General features: G+C 49.5%; 1 protein-coding gene across 5 annotated transcripts in view; it reads right to left on the bottom strand.

Annotated features, from left to right (window-relative positions):
- Nucleotides 1-6,765: 6,765 nt before the first annotated feature.
- Nucleotides 6,766-25,716, bottom strand: part of DYNC2I1 (dynein 2 intermediate chain 1) — a 49,190-nt gene continuing 30,239 nt past the window's right edge. For all 5 annotated transcript variants that reach the window (XM_025993724.2, XM_025993725.2, XM_025993726.2 and 2 more), the window contains 11 exons: nucleotides 24,861-24,990; nucleotides 20,228-20,400; nucleotides 19,292-19,454; nucleotides 16,687-16,800; nucleotides 16,533-16,594; nucleotides 16,060-16,111; nucleotides 13,315-13,375; nucleotides 12,559-12,658; nucleotides 12,222-12,353; nucleotides 10,275-10,498; nucleotides 6,766-7,350 (listed from right to left, as the gene is read on the bottom strand). In XM_025993724.2, coding sequence (XP_025849509.1) covers nucleotides 7,176-7,350; nucleotides 10,275-10,498; nucleotides 12,222-12,353; nucleotides 12,559-12,658; nucleotides 13,315-13,375; nucleotides 16,060-16,111; nucleotides 16,533-16,594; nucleotides 16,687-16,800; nucleotides 19,292-19,454; nucleotides 20,228-20,400; nucleotides 24,861-24,990 — 1,386 coding nt within the window. In that variant the 3' untranslated portion in view covers nucleotides 6,766-7,175. The remainder of the gene's footprint in view (nucleotides 7,351-10,274; nucleotides 10,499-12,221; nucleotides 12,354-12,558; nucleotides 12,659-13,314; nucleotides 13,376-16,059; nucleotides 16,112-16,532; nucleotides 16,595-16,686; nucleotides 16,801-19,291; nucleotides 19,455-20,227; nucleotides 20,401-24,860; nucleotides 24,991-25,716) is intronic.

The following is a 25,716-nucleotide window of genomic DNA, read 5'->3' as shown; positions in this document are numbered from 1 at the left end:
TCTCCCTCTGCCTGTGTCTCTGCCTCTCTCTCTCTCTCTCTCTCTTCTGTGTGTCTCTCATGAATAATTTTTTAAAAAGATTTAAAATTTAAAAAAATTAAAAAGATGTCTTTTTCCCTCTCTCCTTCCTATGTTTTCCTCTTTCCCATATGTTCATCTGTTCATCTGTTTTCTAAGTAAAAGTCTTGAGTTTGCAATGACCAGGTGGTGCGTCCCAATACTCTGAGGAGACCCTGTTATCATAGGTTTATAAATGTCATATCAGCATGAAGCTGAACCATCAAGATTCCAAGTTCTTTCTGATGGTAGCTTTTTAATTGCCTTGGGGTTGTTTTGCTTGGGGTCTGTTTCCTGTTCTCGAGGCTAATTCCCCCATAAACCATGCATAGGGCAGGACCCTGCTCCCCCACACTACACCCCTGATCAGCACTCCAAGGGCAGACGGGAGACCCCTCCCCAGCTGCGCTCACCCTCCCCCACGTGTAGAGGCCTCAGGGGCATTCTTGAGTCAGGCTGAATGTCTGGCATGCTCAGAAAACCCAAGAACTGTATGGACAGGCTTTCTATAGTTCTCATCTCCATTCCTTATTCCATTTGGATTTCTTATAGCAAAGAAACCCCTTCATGTATATGGAATCAACAGTTTATAACATTTTCACAAGGCTTTTTTGGGACTACAGTCAATGATCAGCAACACACAATAGCGGCCCAACTCTCTACATGACAATCACTAGACAAACTGGACACCCTCTGACATGTGTACACATCTGCATGGAAAAGTACTATGTTTTAGACTTGGACTTGTGTACTTTATTTCCCCTCTCTAGTAATAGTAAGAAATGACCTGCACTTTAATTTGCCAAAAGCAATGCTTGTATTCTGGCAGCAACATGCTACTTCTATTACATAGTAAAGTGAATACCAGAACTACAAAGGCAGGAGGTGTAAGTGAATTTTTATTGGGAAGGGAAGTTGTCAACTTAAACAGCAGCAAATGAAGAATGAGTAAGGAAACTTCTTGTATGGAAACTTACTTGACCTGACTGTGGGTTTTCTGAGTATTTCACATTACTGCATATCAAAAATAGAAGATCTTTCAAAAAAAAAAAAAAAAGTAATCACCCCCTTGATATCACCCTGAACAGACTGGATCCTGGTGGGTGTCTTTAGAATCATATTTCTTAGAGGAGAGCTCTGGGTTGTACTCTCTTTGCAAATGTGTGTGGTTTGGGGATCGTACATGCAAGCTCTGCAGTGAAGCCCAGGAGGTGGAGTGGAGGGACGGCCGGAGATGTGCTGTCCTGCAGGGCTCACTCTCTCACAGCCCATGTGCCTTCTGCAGATGCCCAACCCAGAGCATCCGTGAGGAGTGCGCTTGTGTTCAGAGAGCTCCAAGCAGCACCAACAAGCCACCGAGGCTGGGGGAGCAGCAGCCTATGCCCACGTAAGAGCTGCAAGTACACACGTCCTCAGGCCCAGCCACGGGCTGGGGAGACCCAGGAGAGGTAGGGACCCGAGTTGGTGACCTGTGCCAGGTCAGGGGCATCTCTCCAGGCTTCTCTCCTGGACTCCTGCCCTGGGGACTGGCAGATGCATGGCCCTGAGACCATCCTCCTGGTGACTCCTGGTGCCAAGCTCCCCGGGGCTGGGACCTTCACGATGTCTGTCTACAGAACAAGCCTTAACCTGTCAGAAGGCACACTCTTCAACAGGATGCCTAAAGTCCACAAGGCAGGAGACAACAGGTGTTGGGGAAGACATGGAGAAAGGGGAGCCTCATGCACTACTGGTGGGAATGCAAGCTGGTATGGCCACTGTGGAGGACAGGGTAGAGGGTCCTCAAAATGTTAAAAATAGAGCTACCCTACAACCCAGCGCCCAGCGACGGCAATGCTGGGAATTTACCTCTCAAATACAAAAACACTGATTCAAAGGGATACATGAACCCCTATGTTTAGAGCAGCATCTACGATAGCCAAGATATGGATACAGCCCACATGCTCGTGGACTGATGGAGATGGAAGATGTTGTATGTAATACAATGGAATATCACTCAGCCTTCAGAAAGAATGAAATCTTGCCATTTGCAATGACATGGATAGAGCTAGAGGGTATTATGCTCAGTGAGATAAGTCAGTCAGAGAAAGACAAATACCATGTGATCTATCTCATATGTGGAATTTAAGAAAGAAAACAGATGAACAGATGAACATATGGGAAAGAGGAAAACATAGGAAGGAGAGAGGGAAACTAGCCATAAGAGACTCTTACTGAAAGAGAACAAACTGGGGCAGCCCAGGTGGCACAGCGGTTTGGCACCGCCTGCGGCCCAGGGTGTGATCCTGGAGACCTGGGATCAAGTCCCACATCAGGCTCCCTGCGTGGAGCCTGCTTCTCCCTCTGCCTGCGTCTCTGCCTCTCTCTCTCTCTGTGTCTATGAATGAATAAATAAAATCTTAAAAAAAAAATGAAAGAGAACAAACTGAGGGCTGCTCGAGGGAGGAGGTGGGGGATGGGCCAGACTGGTGACGGGATGGAGGAGGCACCTGTTAGGAGGAGCAATGGGTGTCGTATGTAACTGATGAATCACTGAATTCTGCTCCAGAAACCAGGATTGCACTGTTAACTACCTAAAAAAAAAAAAAAAAAAAAAAAAAAAAAGGACTCTCTTGGTACCCTCACAACATAAGGGATGATCATATAGCTAGGAGGGAAAGATAAAAACAGGGTCCCTGGTAGGGATGGGTGAAATAGGTGCTAAGTTCAGGACGTGGCCAGGAAAGCAGATCACCCCTGAAACGTGGTGCCAGGGCCTGAGGCAAGGCTCCATCAAGACAAAAACCTGAAGTCCACCCTACAACAAGTCAGCAAGCATCAAGCAACAAGTCACCTGCTGGAGGACAACAGAGGGAACCCCAGCTGAGGATGGAGCAGACGCTGAAGCAAGGCTCTCACAAACAAGCACTATCCCCCAAGACCCACAGGATCTATGAGAGAAATCGGTAGCAACAGCAAATCCCAAACACATCCAGCCCCGATGAGACTGACTCAAGCCCCAAGGGAAAGAAAGGCCTGGCAGAAGAGAAGGTCGGCCACTGCCAGGCCTTGGTCTCTACTGTCCTACACCAGATATGCCACTTCCAACAAAAAACAAGAGGCCTACACAAAAGGAAGAAAAAAAATATGACAGTGATGTGGCAATTAGCCGACTAGTTCACAGGGAGGGAACTTAAAATAACTATGATCAATACATTAAGGGTTAAAATGGAACAAGTGGACAACACACAGGATCAGATGGGTAATTTCTTTTTTTTTTTATAAATTTATTTTTTATTGGTGTTCAATTTGCCAACATACAGAATAACACCCAGTGCTCATCCCTCAGATGGGTAATTTCAACAGAGAGATGGAGACTATAAAAAAATTAATGTGATGTAAATGCTAGAAAAGAAAGACACAGCAGCAGGAAAAGAATGCCTTCAGTGGGCTCATCCTTAGACTCAACATAGCCAAGGAAAGAATCCATGAGCTGGAAGACAGGGCAAGAAAGTTACCCAAACTGGAACAGAAAGAGTGGGGAAAAAGAAAAGGAAGAAAAAGGCAGGATGGTCGTGAGATAATATCAAACAATCTAATGCATACATTCCTTGAATCTGAGAAGAGAGAACAGGGAAAAGAAATATTTGAGGAAATAATAGCTGGGGACTTTCCAAAATTAATGACAGACACCAACCTGAAGATCCAAGAAGTTCAGAGGATGCTGAGTAGGGCGGGGGGTGGGGGTGGGTAAGGGGTTGGGGGGCAAGAAACCCACACATCATATTTAAATCGCTGGTAAAAATTAAAATGGAAATCCCGAAAGCAGCTGAGAAGAGGCCTATTACTTACACGGGGACAAAGATGAAAATGTGGGCATCTTCTTTTCAGAACTGGCTGACAATGGGGGGACATCTGTACTGAATGAAAGCACCAAACCCAGGAAGGGACTGCTGCACTCAGTGGGGATGCATCTCAGAAGAGGAGGGCGCCTGGGAGCTCAGCAGGGGAAGCGGCCGACTGTTGCTTTCAGCTCAGGTCCTGATCTCAGGGTCGTGACATCAGGCCCTGGGTCGGCTCTGGGCTCAGTGGAGAGTCTGCTGGAGAGTCTCTCTTCTCTCATAAAAAAATTGTTTTTAAAAAGTGGAGAGGGGGATCCCTGGGTGGCGCAGCGGTTTAGCGCCTGCCTTTGGCCCAGGGCGCGATCCTGGAGACCCAGGATCGAATCCCACGTCGGGCTCCTGGTGCATGGAGCCTGCTTCTCTCTCTGCCCCCCTCTCTCTCTCTCTCTCTCTCTCTCTCTCTCTCTCTCTCTCTGTGACTATCATAAATAAATAAAAATTAAAAAAAAAAAAAGAAAAAAAAAGTGGAGAGGGGCAGCCCGGGTGGCTTAGCGATTTAGCATTGCCTTCGCCCCAGGGCCTGATCCTGGAGCCCTGGGATCGAGTCCCACATCAGGCTCCCTGCATGGAGCCTGCTTCTCCCTCTGCCTGTGTCTCTGCCTCTATCTCTCTCTGTGTATGTCTCTTATGAACAAATAAAATCTTTAATATAAATAAGTAAATAGTGGAGGAGAAATAAAGACTTTTCTAGACAAACAAAATTCTTAGGAACATTAAACGCCCAGGAGGAAGAGGGGGGTGGGTGCCCTGCGCCAACCACCGGGGGTATGATACCATCTGGGGCAGACTCCCGTTAAACACATGCATGTTGTAAGCCCTCAGGCAATCACCAGCAACTCATTAAAAGAGATATTAAGTGCTTAAGTCAACAGACATAAGATGGAATCATAACAAAAATGCTCCATTAACTAAAAAGGAGGGAAAAAAAGAAGAAAAATAAAATTTGTTTCCTTGACGCTGAAAGCACACTGATGGCAGACGCAAATGCTGACCTTGTTGCTGTCTGTGGAGCACCTCCCAGTGAGCCTTCTGACTCACGTAAGTAGGTCTTTTATCAACTCAGGGAGTTCTTCCTACAATTGTTTATTGTTACTTCTTTTCCATTTGTTCGTCCTTGGAAACACTTAGAATTCCTTGTCTGGACCTCAGGTCTTCCACTGTTTCCTCAGTCTGTCCCTCTGCACATTGCTGAACCATCATTCCTTGTGGAAAATACACACTCATCATCCTCAGTGTGGGTTAACTCTGCTTTTACACATTGTCTCTAGCACTTAATGTTAAACCTGGTTTCTCCTGTGGCTTTCTAGACCTTCTCACAGAAGCCATTTCTCCTCGTAGCCTATCATTTTGCCATTGTTTGCTGCTTGCCCATTTTTCTTCCTCTGGCTAACTGTCTGCAGAGCTCTGCTCTTTCTGAGTCCTCAGGATGAGATCCCTTCGTCTGCCGTGTAATGTATTTCACAACACTCCAATCATCACGAATGGTCTACCGCTCCTCGGAGTCTGGCTGCCAAGAGCAGGGTCCAGCGGGACCTTCCCTCCTAGACACTGGGGTCAAGTGTACACAATCCCAGCCCAAAGCAGACACACTCTGGCACAGAGCCACTGGAATCAGATGGGGCCTCCTCTTCTGTCCTTTTGTCTCCAGATGCTCTAAACAAGCTCTTCAAACAGCAGCTCCCACCCCAAATGGGCTTCTCCAGTATAACTGCTGGCAGGGCCCTTCCAATCCCCATGCCCTCAAGGGTAATTTTGACAAAATTGTATGTTGGCATTGATCTTCCTCTTGGTGTTTCCTCGATGTGGAGGGGAGAAAGGAGGTGCCACTGGTGGGCATGGGAGGGCTTCGCCTGTGGAAGCAAGGGCAGCCACTGAGGGAGGAGCAGTTCTGCAGGGATGCAGCAGGGTGCACACAGGAGTCTTGAGTCTAAGACCCAGGCTTCAACAGGAGGACCTTGGTCCTTCAATCCACTTTTCAGGCAGAGTCCAATGATGCCACATCTCAAAGCTGCTCCTAATCAGTGGGCCAGTCTTTGGTAGCCATTTTTTGTCTCTTCTGCATCTTCTTGAGCCTCTACTGGGATTTAGAAGAGTTAGTGTGTCTGCTAACTTGATGCCCTCTTACTCTGGAGGCCGCTGGAGGTTACTGGTTATCACTAGAGAAGCAGTTAGACTGCTCTCAATTCCACTGTAGGTCAGATTTCACAAATAAGGACCTGAGAGCTGGTGGTGGATGAGGGGCCGAGGGGCCGGGCCTGTTTCCAGGATTAAAATCTCCACACCCAGCTACTTCAGATGGCAATCTGACAGTACTCTGCTCTGCATTAGCGAGAGCCACATGGACCCCTCACCCAATGGCCATGCTTTCCTTTCTTCCTTCTTTCACCATAGGCTGAGCACCTACTGTGTGCGAGGCAGGCACACAGCCCTTGGAGATGATAGTGACAAGAGACAAGTATCTGTCCACAGAGCTCCCGGTCCAGTGAAGGAAGCAGAGGTCAGCCTCCTGGACACCAGTTCCACAGTGAAACCCTCATGTTGCTGGCCAAGTGGAAGCTCAGTGTGGCCAGAGAAGACAGAAGCCCTGCCTGGACCCTCGCTGACCATCCCACCCTCACTGAGCCAGGGACACTGGGGGTGGGACAGGGGCCATCCCAGACTTTCTTGGATCTCATCTCAGAATTCGAGAGAATTTATTTATTTGTGTTATTTTTATACATGGACATTTTAAAATACTAAAACATAATGTAAAATGTGTCTGACATTCAAATAATGTGAAAAAAAAAAAAACAAGAAAGTTTTAAGAAAACACGGTTGACAGAGGTTATTTCAATGACATCACTCCTTTAATTTACACCTGAGCATGTCCTTTTCTGTAGGACTAAGAAAACTGTTCATTAAAATACATTCATGGTACATAGTTTAAAACATAAATGTGCTAATATTTTAAAGCTATTCAAAGAATAAGTAAAAATATTCTCAGAGAAGAATATAATCGACATGACTATTTCCTCTCAAGTTCAACATACACTAAAATGTTTGTTGTTTGCGTTCAAAAATAGTGATTTATTTACTGGGAACACTGAGGTAACATTCTTATAAAACAAGTTACACACAGAATCCACGCCTTCTATCTACATCAATGTACATGCACTCAGATAGAGCTGAGGTCTCTCCACATGAGTCATCACCTGGCCCTGTCCCTCACCTGCAATGAGCACACCTGCAGCCCCTCCCCTACAGGGCCTCCTGCAAGAGCCGCTGCAGCCTCCTCAGCTCGTCGTGCACGGGGGCCACCCAAGGCCTCCTCAAGTACTGGATGTCCACGCTGCCAGAGGCTCTGGCCAGCACCAGGGCCAGGAAGCTGCCGCTGGTCTTCTCCGCTTCACCCACGACCGTCATGGCCACCAGTCTGAAAGCAAGAAGCACAGCTGTGTGACTGTGAGTCTCCCAAGTCATCCATCCTCCAGGGAGGGAGCAAAAAAGGAAGAGAATTCTAAAAATTTCAGTGTCAAATGAAAGGTTAGGCCAGAAATAAACGTATAAAAACCTATAGAAACCACTTAGAAAATGCACTTCTGCGGCTGACCGTTTGCGAGCTGACCGGCCACAATGAAGGACATGCCAGGTCAATGCCCCAAGCACTGGGGCCTTGTCCAGCCTATGCCTCCCAGTGACGGGGATGCAGGTGGCCCTACAGTGCCCGGCAAAAAGCCTGAGGCCAGCCTCACAGCCCTGACTTTGCTTCCGCCACCCCCTCACTGCCACCTTCTCCGTTCGGGTCCAGTCTCCAACCTCTCCCCTCCCAGGCCACCGGCAGACATGCAGAGGCGTGCACCCCGTGTGCACTAGAGGCCTGCTGGCTGGTCAGGGCCAACTCCACCCCAGTCCCCACACGGCTCCGATGGGCAAGACTCCTGGGACATGATCTCCCGTCTTCCTCTGGTCACTGAGAGGATAACTCTGAGACCTGGCTCAGTGGCATCCTCCCCACCCCGAGGTCTCCCCCAGCCCCTGACCGTGCCTGATTTGGTTGGGGGTCCCCAGCATCCTGGGAATGCCCGTCACACACTCATCCCACCTTACAACTCACCAAGGAGCTAAGGCCACGCCTGCCTCATGCCCACGCCAGTGCTCCCGCCTGTCGTCTCCTTGCAATGACCAGAGGCCATGAGCTGGGAGTCCATGGCTGGCCTACGAAAGGAGTGGTGAGCCTCTCGGGGGTGCCAGCACTCACGGGTAGCAGGGAACCCCGCTGTGGCCCCCCAGGGTCTGAGCGCCCACTGAGGTCCTGTAGACTTGCCCCACGGTGCAAGGCTAGCACGGCACATCCTGACGGGGACCGGGCCCCTCGGAGGCAGCTCAGCACACACCTACCCGCAAGCCAGCTCTGGAGTGCCCCACACGTTCAGGGCAGCTAAGCCAACCAGGAAAACTTACCATCACAGAGGGAGGCAAACCAGGGGTGACTCCTAATCATAGCGACATGCTAAGGGTCACTGGAGGGGGTGGGAGATGGGTCACGGGGTGGGGCATAGGGGAGGGCACATGATGGGATGAGCTCGGGGTGTTACAGGCAACTGACAAGTCCCTGACCGCCACCCCAACAATGATACTACACTGGCTGTGACTTAAATTTTAAGTGATTTAAATTTTAAAAAATTACAAGAGTCACCTGAACACTGTTCAACTACTCGTGTCAAATACAGGTCAAACTTAGTTGCCACAAACTTGGGGGCATGAGTACAGGTGACAAACACGAAAGGCCCCCACAGTGACTGCAATGCATGCCCAACATGGGCTGCAGAGTCCACGCGAGCACCAAGAAGACACGCTAAGAGCACATGTCAGCACCACAGACCTCAGTGGAGAGCAGGAGGCAACGCCCGGGCTCCACAGGCAGCCCAGCCCGAAGCTGTGCTGTCCCCTGCCCGCAAGCCAGCAGGCAACTCATCACCATGGGCTATAAATTCGCCCAAGATGCAACAGATTCTTCCTTGATCCTAAGCTCCTGCCTGAGATGTCTGGCTTCCTGTTGTTCTCTGCAGCCAAAGACAAACAGCCCCCCTCTCCCTTTACAAACAGAACACGGCCACTTACCAGAGACTAGAGAGGTGCATCTGGGGAAAACTTGCATGCCCCTCCCTGCTGCACTTTGGCAGCTGCCCAGTCCCCACTGCCACCGCCCCCCCCCCCCCCCGGGACTGCCAGCCCCTCTGTGGTAGGACCTGCCCTCCCCACTCCATCTAAACTCCTGACACTCTTCTGCCCACACGGGATCCCTCCCCATTCATTTCTCTCTGTCACGGGTGGTGGGACTTGCTGGTTCATGGTATTCCATGTGCCACCCACCTGGCCCCTCAGGACGTGAGCCCACCACTGGTTCACCACAACCCCTGGTGCCCGCACAGTAGGCACTTAGTAAACACTTGACTCACTAAGTAACAGGCAAACTTTTGGGAATGAACTGTGTGTGCATCATGTGCTTCTATGGGAATCACAGTCTGGAGTTCGATGATGTACTGGTCTAAGAACTAGAGTAACGTTAAGAATAATGAGTTCTGGACCTAAACAACTGCGGTTCTTGTTTTCCCAGGTCTTATTGGTGTGTCCCACGTTCTGTCAAACTGTGCCCTGGGTTTGATCATGGCTTGTCCTCTTTCTTCCACAAAGTGGAAGATGCTGGGTGGCCTCGTCCTCCCCAAGTCACAAGGAGCCTCCATTTCACAGCAGGAATATAAAATTCCAAGGAAGAAAATAGGTATAGAGACAAAGTGGGGACAAGAGAGAGCCCTTCATAGTGAAAACTCATTACATATTTCAACTTTGGATTAAACATAACAAAACGGAATTATTTAAAGCATCAAGAACTACTCACATGAGTGTGTTTCACATTAAACTGTGCAGAGGCTGGGTGGACTGTGATGTTGGTGTAGGGCCGACAATGACACTGATGTGAAATTAAGGGAATTACTGACTCCCATGGAGCATTTCTTTTTAGAAACTAGAAGGAAGACTCTGTATGTTACTCGGCCAAATACTGAATTTAAACATCTAGTAAATGAACATAACTAAGGAACTCACAAAAAGTGTTTTGTTTATAGAATGATGATCAAGGGAAAATATTAGAGTGTGAATTCTCTCATTCAGACTTTTCCGGATGGGATATGAAATAACATTTTCTAAAGTGGTTTTCAAAATATTAAATATGTAACTATAATAATAGTTAAATTTAAACATAAGTAACCATGTCTTAAAGCATAGTTACCTTACACATGAGACCATCCAGGATGCTTCTGAAAGGACGTGCCTATGAAGGCACATCATGGGACTCACCTGTCTGGAGAGATGAGCTGTTTGGCCACAGGACCCAGGTCACTTTCCAGCAGGTCCCAGATATAAATACAGGATGTTTCATCCTGGGCCAGGAACACAGCAGGTCTTGTCAAGGACCAGCGGAGGCCGGTGACCGCGTGGCCCTCGGTGCTGCCGTCCCACTGCAGGAGAGGGCACTCGGAGGTCAGCTGGTGTAACCGGATGCTTCCATCTGAACAGCCAGCCTGGGAACAGGGGTGGAGATGGTTGGTCTCCGTTCTCTCTTCCTTTTCACTCAGATTCAGTAGCGGCAGACACTTCAGAGCATTGGCTCTGTCCTCACAAACCGTAAGGTGAGCACTCACCCTCGAGATGCTGATACACTTTGGACCCCTGCCTCCTTCCCGAACAGTCAATACTGAACTCAGCAAATATAAAAACAGGTGTTTATCTTTAACAAAGTTGAATTTTGCTAATTCAACCATCAGCCATTAAGACTGGCCCTGAAGAAATCATTTACCCACCTTTTTAAAAAGATTATGTAAGTCTAAACCATTACTGTGGTTATATATTCCAGTTAGATTGAGATTTTTATAAAACAAAACTTGGCTGGTTTAGTAAAAGCCCAAATTTTTAGCTTAGAGAAGCTTAATTCCTATTTAAATCATTCTCTTTAATCCTTCACATCCTTCCTCCAAAACGGCAGTAGCAGGAGTTAACAACCACGAGATGGCCTGTGTGCTCTAGGGTCGAGCACATACACATACAGTGTGGGCAGAACAAGCCGGGCCTCCCGCTGCCAGGCGAGTGGAGGGAGCATTAAAGGTGCACGGCCAGCACTGAGTCTGTCAGTGGGTATGGAGCTGTGTCTGTCCACATCTTGGTTTCTTGGTATTTTTCTACTGACGGGAACCAGGACTGCTTGGAGAAGTGGCTGATCCCAGAGTCTGCTGTCCCAGAAAGCATAGAATGAGGTCAGAAAACACGAGAACCAGCCTGAAGGATGTGCCCAGGACAGTTTGGGTGGCAGGGCAGAGGATGTAACCCAGCGAGGAGAGGAAATAGCCCTGCGTCCACTTCCTGTCCTAAAGGCACACAAGCAGGCCTGTGGAGGACAGAGGGGAGGCCTTCCACAGCTGATAACGTCACACTAAGGGCAGGTCTAGAAAACCACCATCTGCCAATCACCCAAAAGACAGAGGCAGCCAAGCCTGGACGCCAAGTTCAGCAACGGACTCTGGGGAGCTGCGCAGGGAGCTCACACACACACACACACACACACACACACACACACACACGGGAATCAGACAGGGAACGCGGGGACCCCACATGGAAGATGCTGCAGAGAGGACTCAGCACAAACCCAAATCCAGTCGGGGGGAAACATCATGCAGACTCAAACTGAGAAGCACTGTATGCCCTTCAAAAACATCAAGGTCAGGAAAGACTGAGGCACTGTCCCACAGCTGAGTGAGCTTATGCCCTGGCTGTGATTTTATTCTAACTCAGAACATCATCGACCCACCCATCAGAGAGCAGGGGCTGCACCGGGCCTAACTTCCTGGTGGTCGCGGCCAGACTGCGGCTGCAGGACAATGACCCTGCTTTAGAAAACTACACCAAACCATTTAGGGACAGAGTATCATTTCTGCGACTTCCTCTCAGGTGGTAGGTAAAGCACGTGCATCCACACAGACTGGGAGGGTGAGGACAGAGCCACAGAGGTCAAGTGTGGTGTGAGGGGCTGGCGATCGTAACTTCTCTGTAAGCCCAAATTATGGGAAGATAAGGAATTTTAAAGCCCATTCTACAGCCACGTGGAATGACCTGCATGAGCTGCACAGAGGACGCGGTCTGCCACACCGCCCATTGGCACCAAAGTGATCGACTTTAAGAATAATCCCCAGAGATCACAGCCGAGTTTTGCTGCCCAAAAAGAAATGGTGCTTCAACCAACAGCTTCTTTACCAAGAAGACTGGTTCTCCAAATGGTGAGAAGTCAATCACGTTCACTCGGACGGGTCTCACATCGTGTTGCTGAGGTTTGTACAGTTTGGGAGATACTCTCAGATCTTGTCTGGTGCCGTGACTTATCAGACCCTGGGAGCAAAGAAGAGCAGTGGTGACCATGGAGAGTGAGGCAGGAGGTGGGACAAGCATCTGTTCTTGATACAATGGTACAGCATTGTCGTAACAGAAGCAAACAAGAAGTTAATTTTGATATTAATGAAGATATTTGCCAATGAAGATATTTGCCAAGCGACCAGGGAAGGAAAATGAATTAGAGTGAGATTTCAAGTCTTACCATGTCTGTGCCGACAATGAAGTGACTAGGGTCTGACGGCAGGAACTTCACATTCAGGGTTTGTGTGCAGCCCCAGAACTCACAGCCCTTCTGACACAGGCTGTAAAGTAACAGCAAAGATGAGCAGATGTTTGATCCTAACCCAAATTATGTGTCAAGCGACTAACGGTGATGTACAGTTTCAGCGCACATACAGATTCCTCACTACGACCCAGACCTTCTAAGAAGAACCATGCTAATACAACAAATTCTCCAAGGGAAAATCGTATGCTGGTAACCCCCAACAACAGATGGCAAAAGAAAAGATGCTTGGGAAATAAATTTACACGGAATATATAAATACCAAAAGCAATATACGAATATTTAATATTTGTGTCACATAAAGTGATAGGAGTAAAAGCAGAAATTAAAATTTCTGAATAAAACTTTCATATTGAGGTTTGTTTCTTGAAACTTACCTATTTAAGTTCAGAGTTATGTGAAAACTTGGTGAAAAATAGTCAAATTGTACCAATTTATAAGATAGAAATTATTTTAATCAAAGAAAATATCGTTAGCTCTATACCTGGGAACTGTATTTACTACAAGGACTCATTAATATTAAACTAATTTAGCAAAAATAATGTGAAAGGCTGGATTTTTCAGCACGCAGCAGAACATCTTCTGTTGATGCAATTACCTAATGTCACTTCCTTCTGTGGGAAATCGATCCTGTGAGAGGAGGGGATGTCCTGACCCAGAGCAGCACAGGCTTACCTGTCGCTCAGCTGAATCGTAGTGCTGTGCACCAGCTTTATCCTCCCTCCAGGTATCAAGCCTACGAACAGGAAGCCATAAAGAAATGTACCTCTTAATACAAGTTAAATCAGAATCCAACTGGAGTTGCCTGAAATTGTTTTTCATTGTTTAAATATCTGTGTTAGGAAAAGATGCCAAAATGTGGCCCATGAAGTGTTCCCTCCCTCAAGCAGGCACGGTTCCTGCAAACTGAACTAGAAGAAAGGAGTGTGAAATCAGTCAAGACTCCTCTACATTTTTAGATTTGATAAAGTAAAATAATGGCAGTATGCTAAGCAAAAAAAACCCTCCAAAACCCCAAGCCCTCAAGTCCCAACAGGAATTCGTTGCTGTAAATGCCCACTGGAGGCCCCACGCTGGTCAGAAACTCCCAGGACCTCCCTCCTCACTATGCGAGGCATGCCCCATGGGCCTGCTCCTCAGCACTGGCACCCCTTCCCTGGACTCCCAACCCCGACCCTCAGCCCCTCACAGGCTTTGCCTCCTTTGTCTGTTCTCAACAGACTCCTCCTTTTGTGTAATCACTGCAAATGAGGGAACTAAAAATTTATGCAGATGGAAACCCAAGTTCTGGGCAAGGTATTGCCTAGAACCGTAGGAGTGGGGAGACCGTAACCACACAGGTAAATTCCACTGGCAATGGGGCGGGGGGCGGGGTGATTCCTCACACGTGACCAGCTCCAACACAGTCTCGACTGTGATATTGAGTACTGCTGTTGCAGACTTGAAGCCACCCTCCCACAGGAGCTCCAGGGCTGAGTCTCCCCACGTCACAACCTCATCTGGGAAGCCTGCCCTGCCCTTGGTCCTCCGCAGAGCAAGGAAAGATGGTGAATGATCAGCTCTAATTGTGACCTGAGTTACACACACATGAGAGCTTGGAACTACCCCCAAACACTCCCGTGGGCACCTAATGGCCAGCACTCCTTCACTGAGTTCTGGTACGAATGTCATCCCCTCTTTTCCCAAAAGCAAAGTGGAAACATGGTGAGAGTTTGGGTAAGTGGTCCTGTAGATAAAAGGAGTTTTTATACAACAACACTTCACAACAAACTTTCCACATCACTACCAAGTATTTTTATGGAAAATGATTTTGTCTCTATGGGCAGATCACAAACTAACCGTGGAAGACACTCTAAGTCCTCATCACCATCTAAAATTCCTAAGAAACGCCCCGGTAATGCCCAAATTAGCAACAGCCGCGGGATGTGCTCGAAGGCCACAACGTCCTCGAGCCCAGGGCATACACCCGGGTGAAGGCAGGTGAGCCTGAGCCTGACTGTGAGCCCAGGGCCAGGAGCACCTCCTTGACACCCACCTGCTCTGACGCTCCCAGGGTCTGGGGCCCCCAGAGGCTCCACACACTCAGGACAATGGTCTTGTCATGAGCAGACTGGATGCTCGGCCTTACATGTGTTAGCAGTGAAGTCAGGAAAATGACCCCGCCCCGTTCTCATGGCCAGCCGGGGGCACAGTCCACTGGCACTGGTCCTGACATGCAGCACTGGCACCTGCTGCATCCCGTCTCTAAGTCCCTGATTTCTAAACGGTGGGAAAAGATGCATGTTGGCCAGGCTGGTCCCTGGAAAGCCAGCACTGACAGCTCACGATGTGAGGGCAAGTCAGGGAACGCCAGACCGGAAGAAGACTCAACAATTCCCCCAGATGCATCCTCCTTGGAGCGGGGCCTGGATGCCACGGCCCAGAAGCAGCAAAGTGCTGGAGCTGCCACCCACAACTGAGGCACAGCAAGGAGCAGACCGGGTCCCACCGGGGACTCCTCTCAGGCCAGGGCCACCTGATTTTCTAGCCTTTCCCACGGGAGCTGCCTGCTGCCAGAAACTAGGCAGTCCCCAGAAGCCACAAGCTCCCAACAAGCCCCCAAGACCCAGTCTGACCAGTGCACCCCCATCCGGCATCCCGGACCAGTGCTAACCCTTCAGCATCTCAAAGGGGAGTTCAGCTGTGAGAATCTGACCAAACCGCTGAGCCAAGATGGACCCCAGCACTGACCCTTCACCTACATCCGCCTCATAATCATACTGAAAATCACACCCAGGGATGGGGACATCACATGCTAACTAGACACATAGGGTATGTAGCAGCATAAATAAGCATGACCTGTGAGTGTGCCCTACACATTTACATGACACCCTTTCCCCACCAGAGTTTCTTCAAAGCCATGGCCAACAGCTCCTGGGAGCCAGCCTGAGGACCCTCCGCCATGCATCCCGATGCTCTAGCACAGGCCCCAGCAAAGCCCCGAGGTCCCTTTGGGGCTCCTGGCCATTTCTACCACTCTCAGCACACACCGCACTTCTGACATGAGGCCCTCCCAGCGCCCTGCCAGCACCACCTGCGCTGATGTCCCAGGATGAGGGCTCGGGCCCAGGGTGACTGACATGTCAAGAACCAGAGGGAGACAAGCCACAGTGATTGTGTGTCAAGCACTCAGGACAGAATAACACACACAGACAGGCAGGACCTACAAGCCCACAATGATGCGAAAGCACCGTGAGCTCCAAGGAAGGTCACTGAGTTATGTGGAGGTGTCCACCCAGCAGCAGGTGAGGTTACATGACACTCAACTGTGGCGCTCTTCTTCAGGCAGCTTTGTGCTTGTTTTCAGAGTGGTTGTTGAGATCTCTAACCTCCACTCACTGCAAAACACTAACTAAAATTAAGTCTTTATGTCACACTTACCTAAGTCACTCACTGAACCCGCGATATCTGCCCTGGGTAATTCTACCACCACCTAAAACAGAACATTGACATATTACCACGCGTCAGGGGTGACGAGGCCACAGCCTGATGATGTGCAGGAATAACCAGGGCCACGTGCTTTCATCAGTACTAAAACACTTCTCTGCTCCAGAGAAGAGACTGATCGCTGACCTCGGAACTAGTATTTTCAATGTCTTGAATCCCTTTCTTTGACCTCTTTTCACATCTCTTCACTCAAACCAGTGGCCAGAGCCTCAGTGCTACTTTGAGAGCCCCGCCCCCTCCCCAGGCCCCGCCCCCAGGAAGTCATGCTCTCTAGGCATGTCATCCTGTCATCAGGTCACCGTGTCATCGCAGTCCCACCAGCAGGTGCCAACCCGGCCTGGACTGCCACAGGGGCCGGCGGGCAAGGGGCGCAGGCCTGGTGTGAGCCCAGGGCATGGCCTACTCACCCAAACGTTGAGCACCCCACTCTCATCCAGGGAAGCAACGTGGAAGGACAAACCTGACATTTCTAGTGGAAACAGAAACAAGAATGGCTTATGAACAGGAATCCACAGTTCACAACCTGCTTTAAGGATTTTTACAGAAACGAAAGTCACATACCTTCTTGCATAGAAAAGGGGGAAAGCACAAAACTCTGTTTTTTGTAGACAGACGTGGAGATGGATTCTACCGCTTGGATGGGACTGCAGTGATTCACAGAGGTCAGGACACCATCTAGGGTTAAAGCACACAGGACTGATGAGGGAGTCGAGTCACAAGCACGACTAATGCTGCGTGGGGTATGGCCACCCTGACGCCGCAAGCAAACCACGTGTGATCATGGCACTTAGCGTTAACTGTGAGGCAGAGACCCCAGACCTCAGCACACCCGGAAGGAGACAAAGGACTGATCAACAGGTCCCAAGTCCACGGGCACCAAGGGCCGGAGGAAGTGAAGGCTCTTGTGGGGGAGGGGCCGAGGTTGAACAGAGATACTAGCACCCGCAGAGAGAAAATCCACCTTACCGCGCAGGCCCAGGGTGTGGGGGGCTCAGCAGCTCCAGAGAGGAATGGAGGAAGGCTGGCAAGGGGGTAGACACCCACCTGCCTGCCCAGGACAGAAACAGCACTTCACAAACTAACTTCCTGTGACCTACAAGAGCCATCCAGAAAATGTCCAAGAGGAGGGAAAAATCAAGACAAACCACATACAAAAGTGCAGAAAAAAGAAATACAGGATGCAAATCAAGACACTGAGATGAAAATTCTCCTCCCCCAAATCTGCACTTAGCAGAGCCCAGAAGTCACGACTACAGACGAAACCACACCTGTTCAGACACTACCTGAAAATGCTCTCAATGCAAGAAAACAGACACACCTGACACCAGACCCAGGACGGACGGGATGGGGGTGGGCTGAGGCTGAACCCCGGGAAACAGACAGGGGAGGACACACCTGATACCAGATCCAGGACAGACAGGGATGGGGGGGCACAGGAGGGGCTAGGGCTGAACCCCGGGAAACAGACAAGGGAGGACACACCTGACACCAGACCCAGGATTGATGGATGGGGGGGGGCTGGGGCTGAACCCCGGGAAACAGGGGAGGACACACCTGACACCAGATCCAGAATGGATGAGATGAGAGGGCTGGGGCTGAACCCCGAGAAACAGACAGGGGAGAACACACCTGACACCAGACCCAGGACAGAAGGGGATGGGCGGCTGGGGCTAAACCTCGGAAACAGGGGAGGATAAGACTGACCCCAGACCCAGGACAGGGGAGGGGACGGGGGGGGGGGGGGGCTGGGGCTGAACCCCGGAAAACAACACACAGGGGAGGATAAGACTCCAGTTCCTGGAGCTGGAGGAGGGGCCCTGGAGCAGCATCTGGGCAGCCCACGTACTGGGAGGAGCACAGAGGAAGTGAGCACAATGAGGGGAGCACACTGGGGGAGCACACCAGGGGGAATCACAGTGGGGGAAGCAGTGCAGGTAGCACAGTGGAGGCAGCCACCAGAGGGAGCACAGTAGGGGAAACACACTGCGGGGAGCACAGTGATCCATCAGGAGCACTTACAACCACACCATAAACGCAATCCTCTATGACAGCACCCAGCCCTAGGGTACCTCTAAACCCCTGTATCCTCAGCAGCAGCATGTCTTCCCCAAGGAGCCCCCCGTGTGGTGCATGTCACAGACCCTGACCAGAACCCTTCACAGGGACCCCAGGGAAGGATGGTCCCCGTGTCTCCTGCAGGATAGCCACCCCTGCTGCAGCTCAGCCACTGAGAAACTTCCAGGAGCCTGAGCCCCTGTGAGCCCCTACTTCTCTTCAGCGACTTCCCTTCAAAATGACCCTCCCACATCCTCCTCCTCCAGGAAATAACGTCCCTCCACTCTGCTTCCCGCACTTGCTAATAGATCCCACTGAATGCCTGTCCCGGGTTGCGACCCTCTGCCATTCCCAAATACATCCACCTGTGGTGGTACAATAACTGGCAGCTTTAAGGCTCAGTATAAAACACAGCTGTGCATGAAGTGAGCATTAAACACACATGCAGCAGATGTGTGCTGTTGTCATCGGAAGGGAGGATGGAACAGAAAGCTTAAAGGGCTACGAGCCACAGCCTGGGAGAAACACTCATCTGATGCAAAGGTTATCCAAAAAAAAAATTTTTTTAAGGAAAGAAACTTCTTAAGAAAGCAACAATGAGGCAAAAGCAATCACTCCTTAAAATGTGCAAAAGATCTGAAGAGACACCTCTTCAAAGAAGACACGCAGGCCTGGGTGGTGCAGTCTGTTGAGTGTCCGACTCTTGGTTTCAGCTCAGGTCATGATACTGGGGCTTGGGGTCAAGCCCCACGTTGGGCACCCCGCTCACCGGGGAGACTGCTTCTCCCTCTGCCCCTCCCCCAACTTGTGAGCGCGCTCTCTTTCTCTGTCAAATAAATAAAATCTTAAAAAAAAAAAAAACCTAAAAGTTATTTGACAGAGGACTTATTTAGAGTCCAGATATTTAAGGAGAAGGAGCATTCTAATCTCTGATGGCCACAAGCTGAGCACTGCCTCGTAGATCCTTGTTCTTACTATTCACCCAATGCTTCTTTTGCTCCTAGGTCAGACCTCCTCCTCTGGGGTGATCTGAATGCACAAATGCATACGCCCCTCAGCTCTGTCGCAGCTTTTCTACAAGATGCCTGATGAGCAGGTGGGCATCACTGACCAGTAGAAAATGTTGCCATCCTGAACGTCCAGAAGCAATCACCCAGCTTCACATACTGGTGTATTCTGGAATCTTCCCGTAGGTCCCACAGGATGATGGAGCCATGTGCTGTCCCAGCAAACAGTAAAAAGGCTTTAAAAGGGCTAAAGCAGCAGCAGGTGACCTAGAATGACACACACAGAGGCTGAAGGCCATAGTCCTAGGGGAACAGCCCTCCCACACCCCACGGTGCCCCATGTGCCCTCCACCCGGGAGCTATGGGAGTCGGTGTTGGCTCTGCGGGGAAGGTAGGGAGGACAAGCTACACCGCAGGACTGGAGTTCACAGATAAGAGTGCCACACACATAGCTGGCATGGGGTGTGCACCACCATCCCTCTGTTCAACCCACATAGCCAGGCCCAGGGTAGCACAGCCATGTTTGTCAAGACCTGATTTTTGAGCCTCAAAACCTATTACCTGTAAAACTTATTCTTCTTCTTTAGTGAAAATCAGTGACTCTGAGATCAAAGAACATATGAACAGGAAAATACAAATATGTATTTTCCCAGTCCAAAAGGAAGCAAACCTAGGGGCTGGAAGAAGCATGAGAGGCCTCTGAAGACCTTCAGGCCACCGAGAAACCCCTAAGATACCACAACTCAAGTCATGGAGGGCAAAAAGGCCATCCTGGGGCCCCAGAGCCACAGCAAGGGCGGCCAACCTCTGGACGTCTGTAGCTACACTGATGCCCACTAGTGCCCTCGGGCCCCCAAAGCTGTGATAACCCGGAGTTCTTCAGTCTGAGCTGAGTGTTGAACTAACAATTTCCAGAGTCACAGCAGATGGAACAGGGCCGAGCTGGGAAGTCCCTGGGGTCCAGCACTGCCATCGCCTGGCACCCCGCCCACCCCTCCCACAGCCCGGCCCCATCTCGGGGCCCCTGGACTCTCCTGTACCTTCGACTCACACAGCAGGACCTTCTGGGGCCCTGAAGGTTGTCGGATGTCCCACACGCACAGCACGTGCCTGCTGTCCAGCGCAGGGGCAAAGGCCGCTGCAGGCAGCCCGTGCACTGACACCACCATCTGTCTCTGCACCTGGGAGGCACATAAGCAGGACACTTTTCGATCTGGGGGTAGAAACGAGGAAAGTGTTTCTGCACGTTAGTGTTTGCCAGGAGCCATGTGATATTCACAAACTGAGCAGTCAGATACGTCCTGCTAATGACGAAACAAGCAGAATCCTTTCAGGGAAGCCTGGGCCAGAGGCAGGCTTTCAACAAGCGGCCACCACTCTCCTGGAGAAGCCGAGCGAGCCTCGGGGTTTTCGACGCCAGCGCAGGCTGCACCTCATCTACTAGCTGCTCCCAGAAGACCTAGTGGCCCGGACGCCGTTGTCAGGGGTTCCTCGATCCCATGGTCTTCACACAACGAGGCCTCCCCCAAGAGCCGAGAGCCCCCCACCCCCACCCCGTGCTGTCCTGGGAACACAAGCATGATGCACAGCACCCTCGCTGCCTCAGCCAACAGGCTCGCATTGGCCGCCCCCTCTGCAGCACGTGTCCAAGGAGGGCGGAAAAGGGGGAAAACAGGACCCAGTCCCCCAGTTGCAGGTGAGACCCACTCCTCACTCTGTCAGGCAACCTGTCATCTGATCTCATTTCCTTCTGTTACCTCAAAATTCATGTCACTGAAGGGGCACCTGGGGGTTCATGATCTCAGGGTTGTGAGATCAAGCCCCATTGGGCTCTATACGGGTGTGGAGCCCACCAAGGATTCTCCTCTCCCCTAACCCCTCCCCATCACCCTGCTCTCTCTGGCTCCCTCTGAAAATAAAAATGACTGTTACTGAAACACAAAACAAGCGCAGTGCTGACACAGGGAAGCCAAGCCCGCCTCCCAAGGGGCTGTCCCATGTCCTTCACAAGTGACTCTAGGTGCACAGACACCACCCAGCCCCCTCTGGTCTTGGGAGCTGTGCTTCCTCATCAGCGCCTGGAGGAGGGTAAGGTGGAGTGTGGGAGCAAACAGGCACACTGTGAGCTACAGATACAATCACCGCTTTTCTCATAGAGTAACTCCTATCTTTTGAAACTAAAACATTCTCAAAGAATACAAGTTTTTTAAATTAATAATGCCACATTTGTTGATGTCAAACACAGAAGGAACAATTGTGAATCTACATCTCTAAGCAGTGGGCAGCACAGAAGACGCAGCTCCAGCCAGGGCAGCAACACCTGGCTTCCCCCAGGCCAGGGAGCGGGTCGCAGGGGCCCTCGACTGGAACGCGACAACCAAACAGTCCCGTCCTCCGAGGACCACAATGTGCCTTTACTGAATTCAATCCTAATACTGTGTAGCTGCCACCATCTCACTACAGGGTTTTTATTTACTGTCAGTTCAGGCACTGAATACAGTTTCATTCTTCGTACAAGAATAACTCTCTCTGTACATACAATACAGCAAACAAGTTATTTAATAAATTAAAAAAATACCCTTCCTCTCCTTCCAAAGGCAAGCCAGTACCAGGCTGTGGCAACGACCTCACCAGCCAGAACCACAGCAGAGAGGTGAGCAGGTCAAGAAGCATGAATCTGACCATGTGAACATACTTTGCTCACAGCAATGTAAACGGTTGCATGGGGGGCATGTGGGTGGCCCAGGGGGTTGGGCCTCTGCCTGGGGCCCTAGGATCAAGCCCCACATCGGGCTCCCTGCTCCCTGGAGCCTGCTTCCCAGAGCCTGCTTCCCCCCTGCCTCTGCCTGCTGCACCCCCTGCTTGTGCTGCCTCTTAAATAAATAAATATAAATCAGGAACATGACAGGGATGTCCACTCTCACCACTGCTATTCAACATAGTACTAGATGTCCTTGCCTCAGCAATCAGACAACAAAAAGAAATAAAAGGCATTCAAATTGGCAAAGAAGAAGTCAAACTCTCTCTCTTTGCAGATGACATGATACTCTACATAGAAAACCCGAAAGACTCCACCCCAAGATTGCTAGAACTCATATAGCCATTTGGCAGTGAGGCAGGATACAAAATCAATGCCCAGAAGTCAGTGGTGTTTCCATACACTAACAATGAGACTGAAGAAAGAGAAATTAAGGAGTCAATCCTATTTACAACTGCACCCAAAAGCCTAACATTCCTAGGAATGAACCTAACCAAAGAGGTAAAGGATCTATACCCTAAAAACTACAGAACACTTCTGAAAGACATTGAGGAAGACACAAAGAGATGGAAAAATATTCCATGCTCATGGATTGGAAGAATTAATATTGTGAAAATGTCAATGTTACCCAGGGCAATTTACACATTTAATGCAATCCCTATCAAAATACCATGGGCTTTCTTCAGAGAGTTGGAACAAATCATCTTAAGATTTGTGTGGAATCAGAAAAGACCCCGAATAGCCAGGGGAATTTTAAAAAAGAAAGCCATAGCTGGGGGCATCACAATGCCAGATTTCAGGTTGTACTACAAAGCTGTGGTCATCAAGACGGTGTGGTACTGGCACAAAAACAGACACATAGATCAATGGAACAGAAGAGAGAATCCAGAAGTGGACCCTCAACTTTATGATCAACTAATATTCGACAAAGCAGGAACAACTGACTATTCACTGGAAAAAAGACAGTTTCAATAAGTGGTGCTGGGAAAATTGGACAGCCACATGCAGAAGAATGAAACTAGATCATTCTCTTACACCATACACAAAGATAAACTCAAAATGGATGAAAGATCTAAATGTGAGACAAGATTCCATCAGAATCCTAGAGGAGAACACAGGCAACACCCTTTTTGAACTCGGCCACAGTAATTTCTTGCAAGATACATCCATGAAGGCAAGAGAAACAAAAGCAAAAATGAATTACTAGGACTTCATCAAGATGAGAAGCTTTTGCACAGAAAAAGAAACAGTCAACAAAACTAAAAGACAACCTACAGAGTGGGAGAAGATATTTGCAAATAACCTATCAGATAAAGGGCTAGGATCCAAGATCTATAAAGAACTTATTAAACTCAACAGCAAAGAAACAAACAATCCAATCATGAAATAGGCATAAGACATGAACAGAAATCTCACAGATTTCTCTGTGAGAAATGCTCTGCATCACTTGCCATTAGGGAAATACAGATCAAAACTACTTTGAAATACCACCTCACACCAATGAGAATGGGGAAAATTAACAAGGCAGGAAACAACAAATGTTGGAGAGGATGTGGAGAAAGGGGAACCATCTTGCACTGGTGGTGGGAATGTGAACTGGTGCAGCCCCTCTGGAAAACTATGTGGAGGTTCCTCAAAGAGTTAAAAATAAATCTACCCTACGACCCAGGAATTGCACTGCTGGGGATTTACCACAAAGATACAGATGCAGTGAAACACCGGGACACCTGCAATGTTTATAGCAGCAATGTCCACAATGGCCAAACCATGGAAGGAGCCTTGGTGTCCATCGAAAGATGAATGGATAAAGAAGATGTGGTCTATGTATACAATGGAATATTACTCAGCCATTAGAAATAAATACCCACCATTTGCTTCGACGTGGATGGAACTGAGGGTATTATGCTGAGTGAAATAAGTCAATCGGGGAAGGACAAACAGTATATGGTCTCATTCTTTTGGGGAGTATAAAAAAAAATAGTGAAAGGGAACAAAGGGGAAAGGAGAAAAAATGAGTGGGAAATATCAGAAAGGGAGACAGAACATGGAAGTCTCCTAACCTTGGGAAACAAACAAGGGGTGGTAGAAAGGGAGGTGGGCGGGGGTGGGGGTGACTGGGTGATGGGCACTGAGGGGGGCACTTGACGGGATGAGCACTGGTTGTTATTCTATATGTTGGCAAATTCAACACCAATAAAAAATAAAATATATATATAAATCTTTAAAAAATAAAAAATGCATGGTCATGCATGTTAATGGCAGCTTGGCTCCCCTCGCTCAGCATCTGGTGCTCTGGGGCCAGCTGAGGTCTGAGGACCAAGACCCATTAAGAGCAGCTCTCATCTTTAAAAAAAAAAAAAAAAAAAAAGGGCAGCCAGGGTGGCTCAGGGGTTTAGCGCTGCCTTTGGCCCTGGGAGACCCGGGACTGAGTCCCACATCAGGCTCCCTGTGTGGAGCCTGCTTCTCCCTCTGCCTTCGTCTCTGCCTCTCTCTCTCTCTCTCTCTCTCTCTCTCTCTCTCTCTGTGTGTGTGTGTGTGTCTCCTGAATAAATAAACTCTTTAAAAAGAAAAAAAGCGGCTCTCATACGGCTCACTGGACACCCACTGCACACTCCCTTAGGCAGCTCCCTGGGGCCCTCCCCTCCGAGAAACCAAGTAATAGGACTGAGAAAGACACAGGACCTGCACTACCCACAGTAGCTCAGCCTCTGCTCCCTTCCAGGACAGCCTCCCCTGACCTTCGGCAGTGCCTGCAGCTCTACTTGAGAGCCAGCCTCACGCTTCACTGCAGACACTGAACGTGTTCTGTATTCAGTAGACCCCGTGACGTGGGCACAGGACGCAACAGGAGGGGTCACCACTTTACCATAGATGCCTGCTATCAGACAGACAGCACAGCAAGGACAGACCCTTACCCTGAAGGAAGGGCAGGCTGGTGTTCAGCTGGGAGGAGCTGTCACTGATGGCCAGGGTGCCGTCCACTGCCCCGGGGCTCCAGCTGGGCTCTGCGGCCACACGGTCCTCTTCCAGCAGAACCGCAATCACCTGCATTTCAAATACATTCACTTTGATAAGAAACACAAAGCATGTATCTTGACCTACACATCTCTCCATTCCTGACAATGGCCACTGACCTCCAGGACATCACAGAGATGGACAGAATGAAAGGATAATGTTCTTTCTGAAAGTAAGAGACTAACAGGTAAAGTTCCACGAACACAAACTCCACAACAGAGTCATTATTTAATGTTAAATGTCATTTTTTATAGTAAATGCTCTGCTAAAAATAACAGGAGGGGAAAACAGTCGACACCCCGGTTTCTTGATTAAAGAAGACGTATAGGGATCCCTGGGTGGCGCAGTGGTTTGGCGCTTGCCTTTGGCCCAGGGCGCGATTCTGGAGACCCGGGATCGAATCCCACATCAGGCTCCCGGTGCATGGAGCCTGCTTCTCCCTCTGCCTATGTCTCTGCCTCTCTCTCTCTCTCTCTGTGACTATCATAAATAAATAAAAATTAAAAAAAAAAAATTTTAAAGAAGACGTATAAACACTGCCAGGCACACACCAGCACCATCTTTCCCACGTGGCCACGGCAAGGACAAAATGAGCAGTGCCTCGCTAGAAGGGCTCTAACAGAGTCAGGTGCACCCAGGCAGGATGGAGGCACCAGCATGGGAGGCTGGGGCAGGGGAGGAAGTACAGCTGGGAGGTCGAGATCAACCCTGACCCCACTGAGCTCCAGGCCTCATTCATTCCCACGCCAGCCCCAT

This window comes from Vulpes vulpes, chromosome 7 (genome assembly GCF_048418805.1).
Source record: "Vulpes vulpes isolate BD-2025 chromosome 7, VulVul3, whole genome shotgun sequence".
Classification (NCBI taxonomy): domain Eukaryota; kingdom Metazoa; phylum Chordata; class Mammalia; order Carnivora; family Canidae; genus Vulpes; species Vulpes vulpes.
The sequence above is the reverse complement of the archived record's forward strand: the minus strand, read 5'-3'. Positions and strand labels throughout refer to the sequence as shown.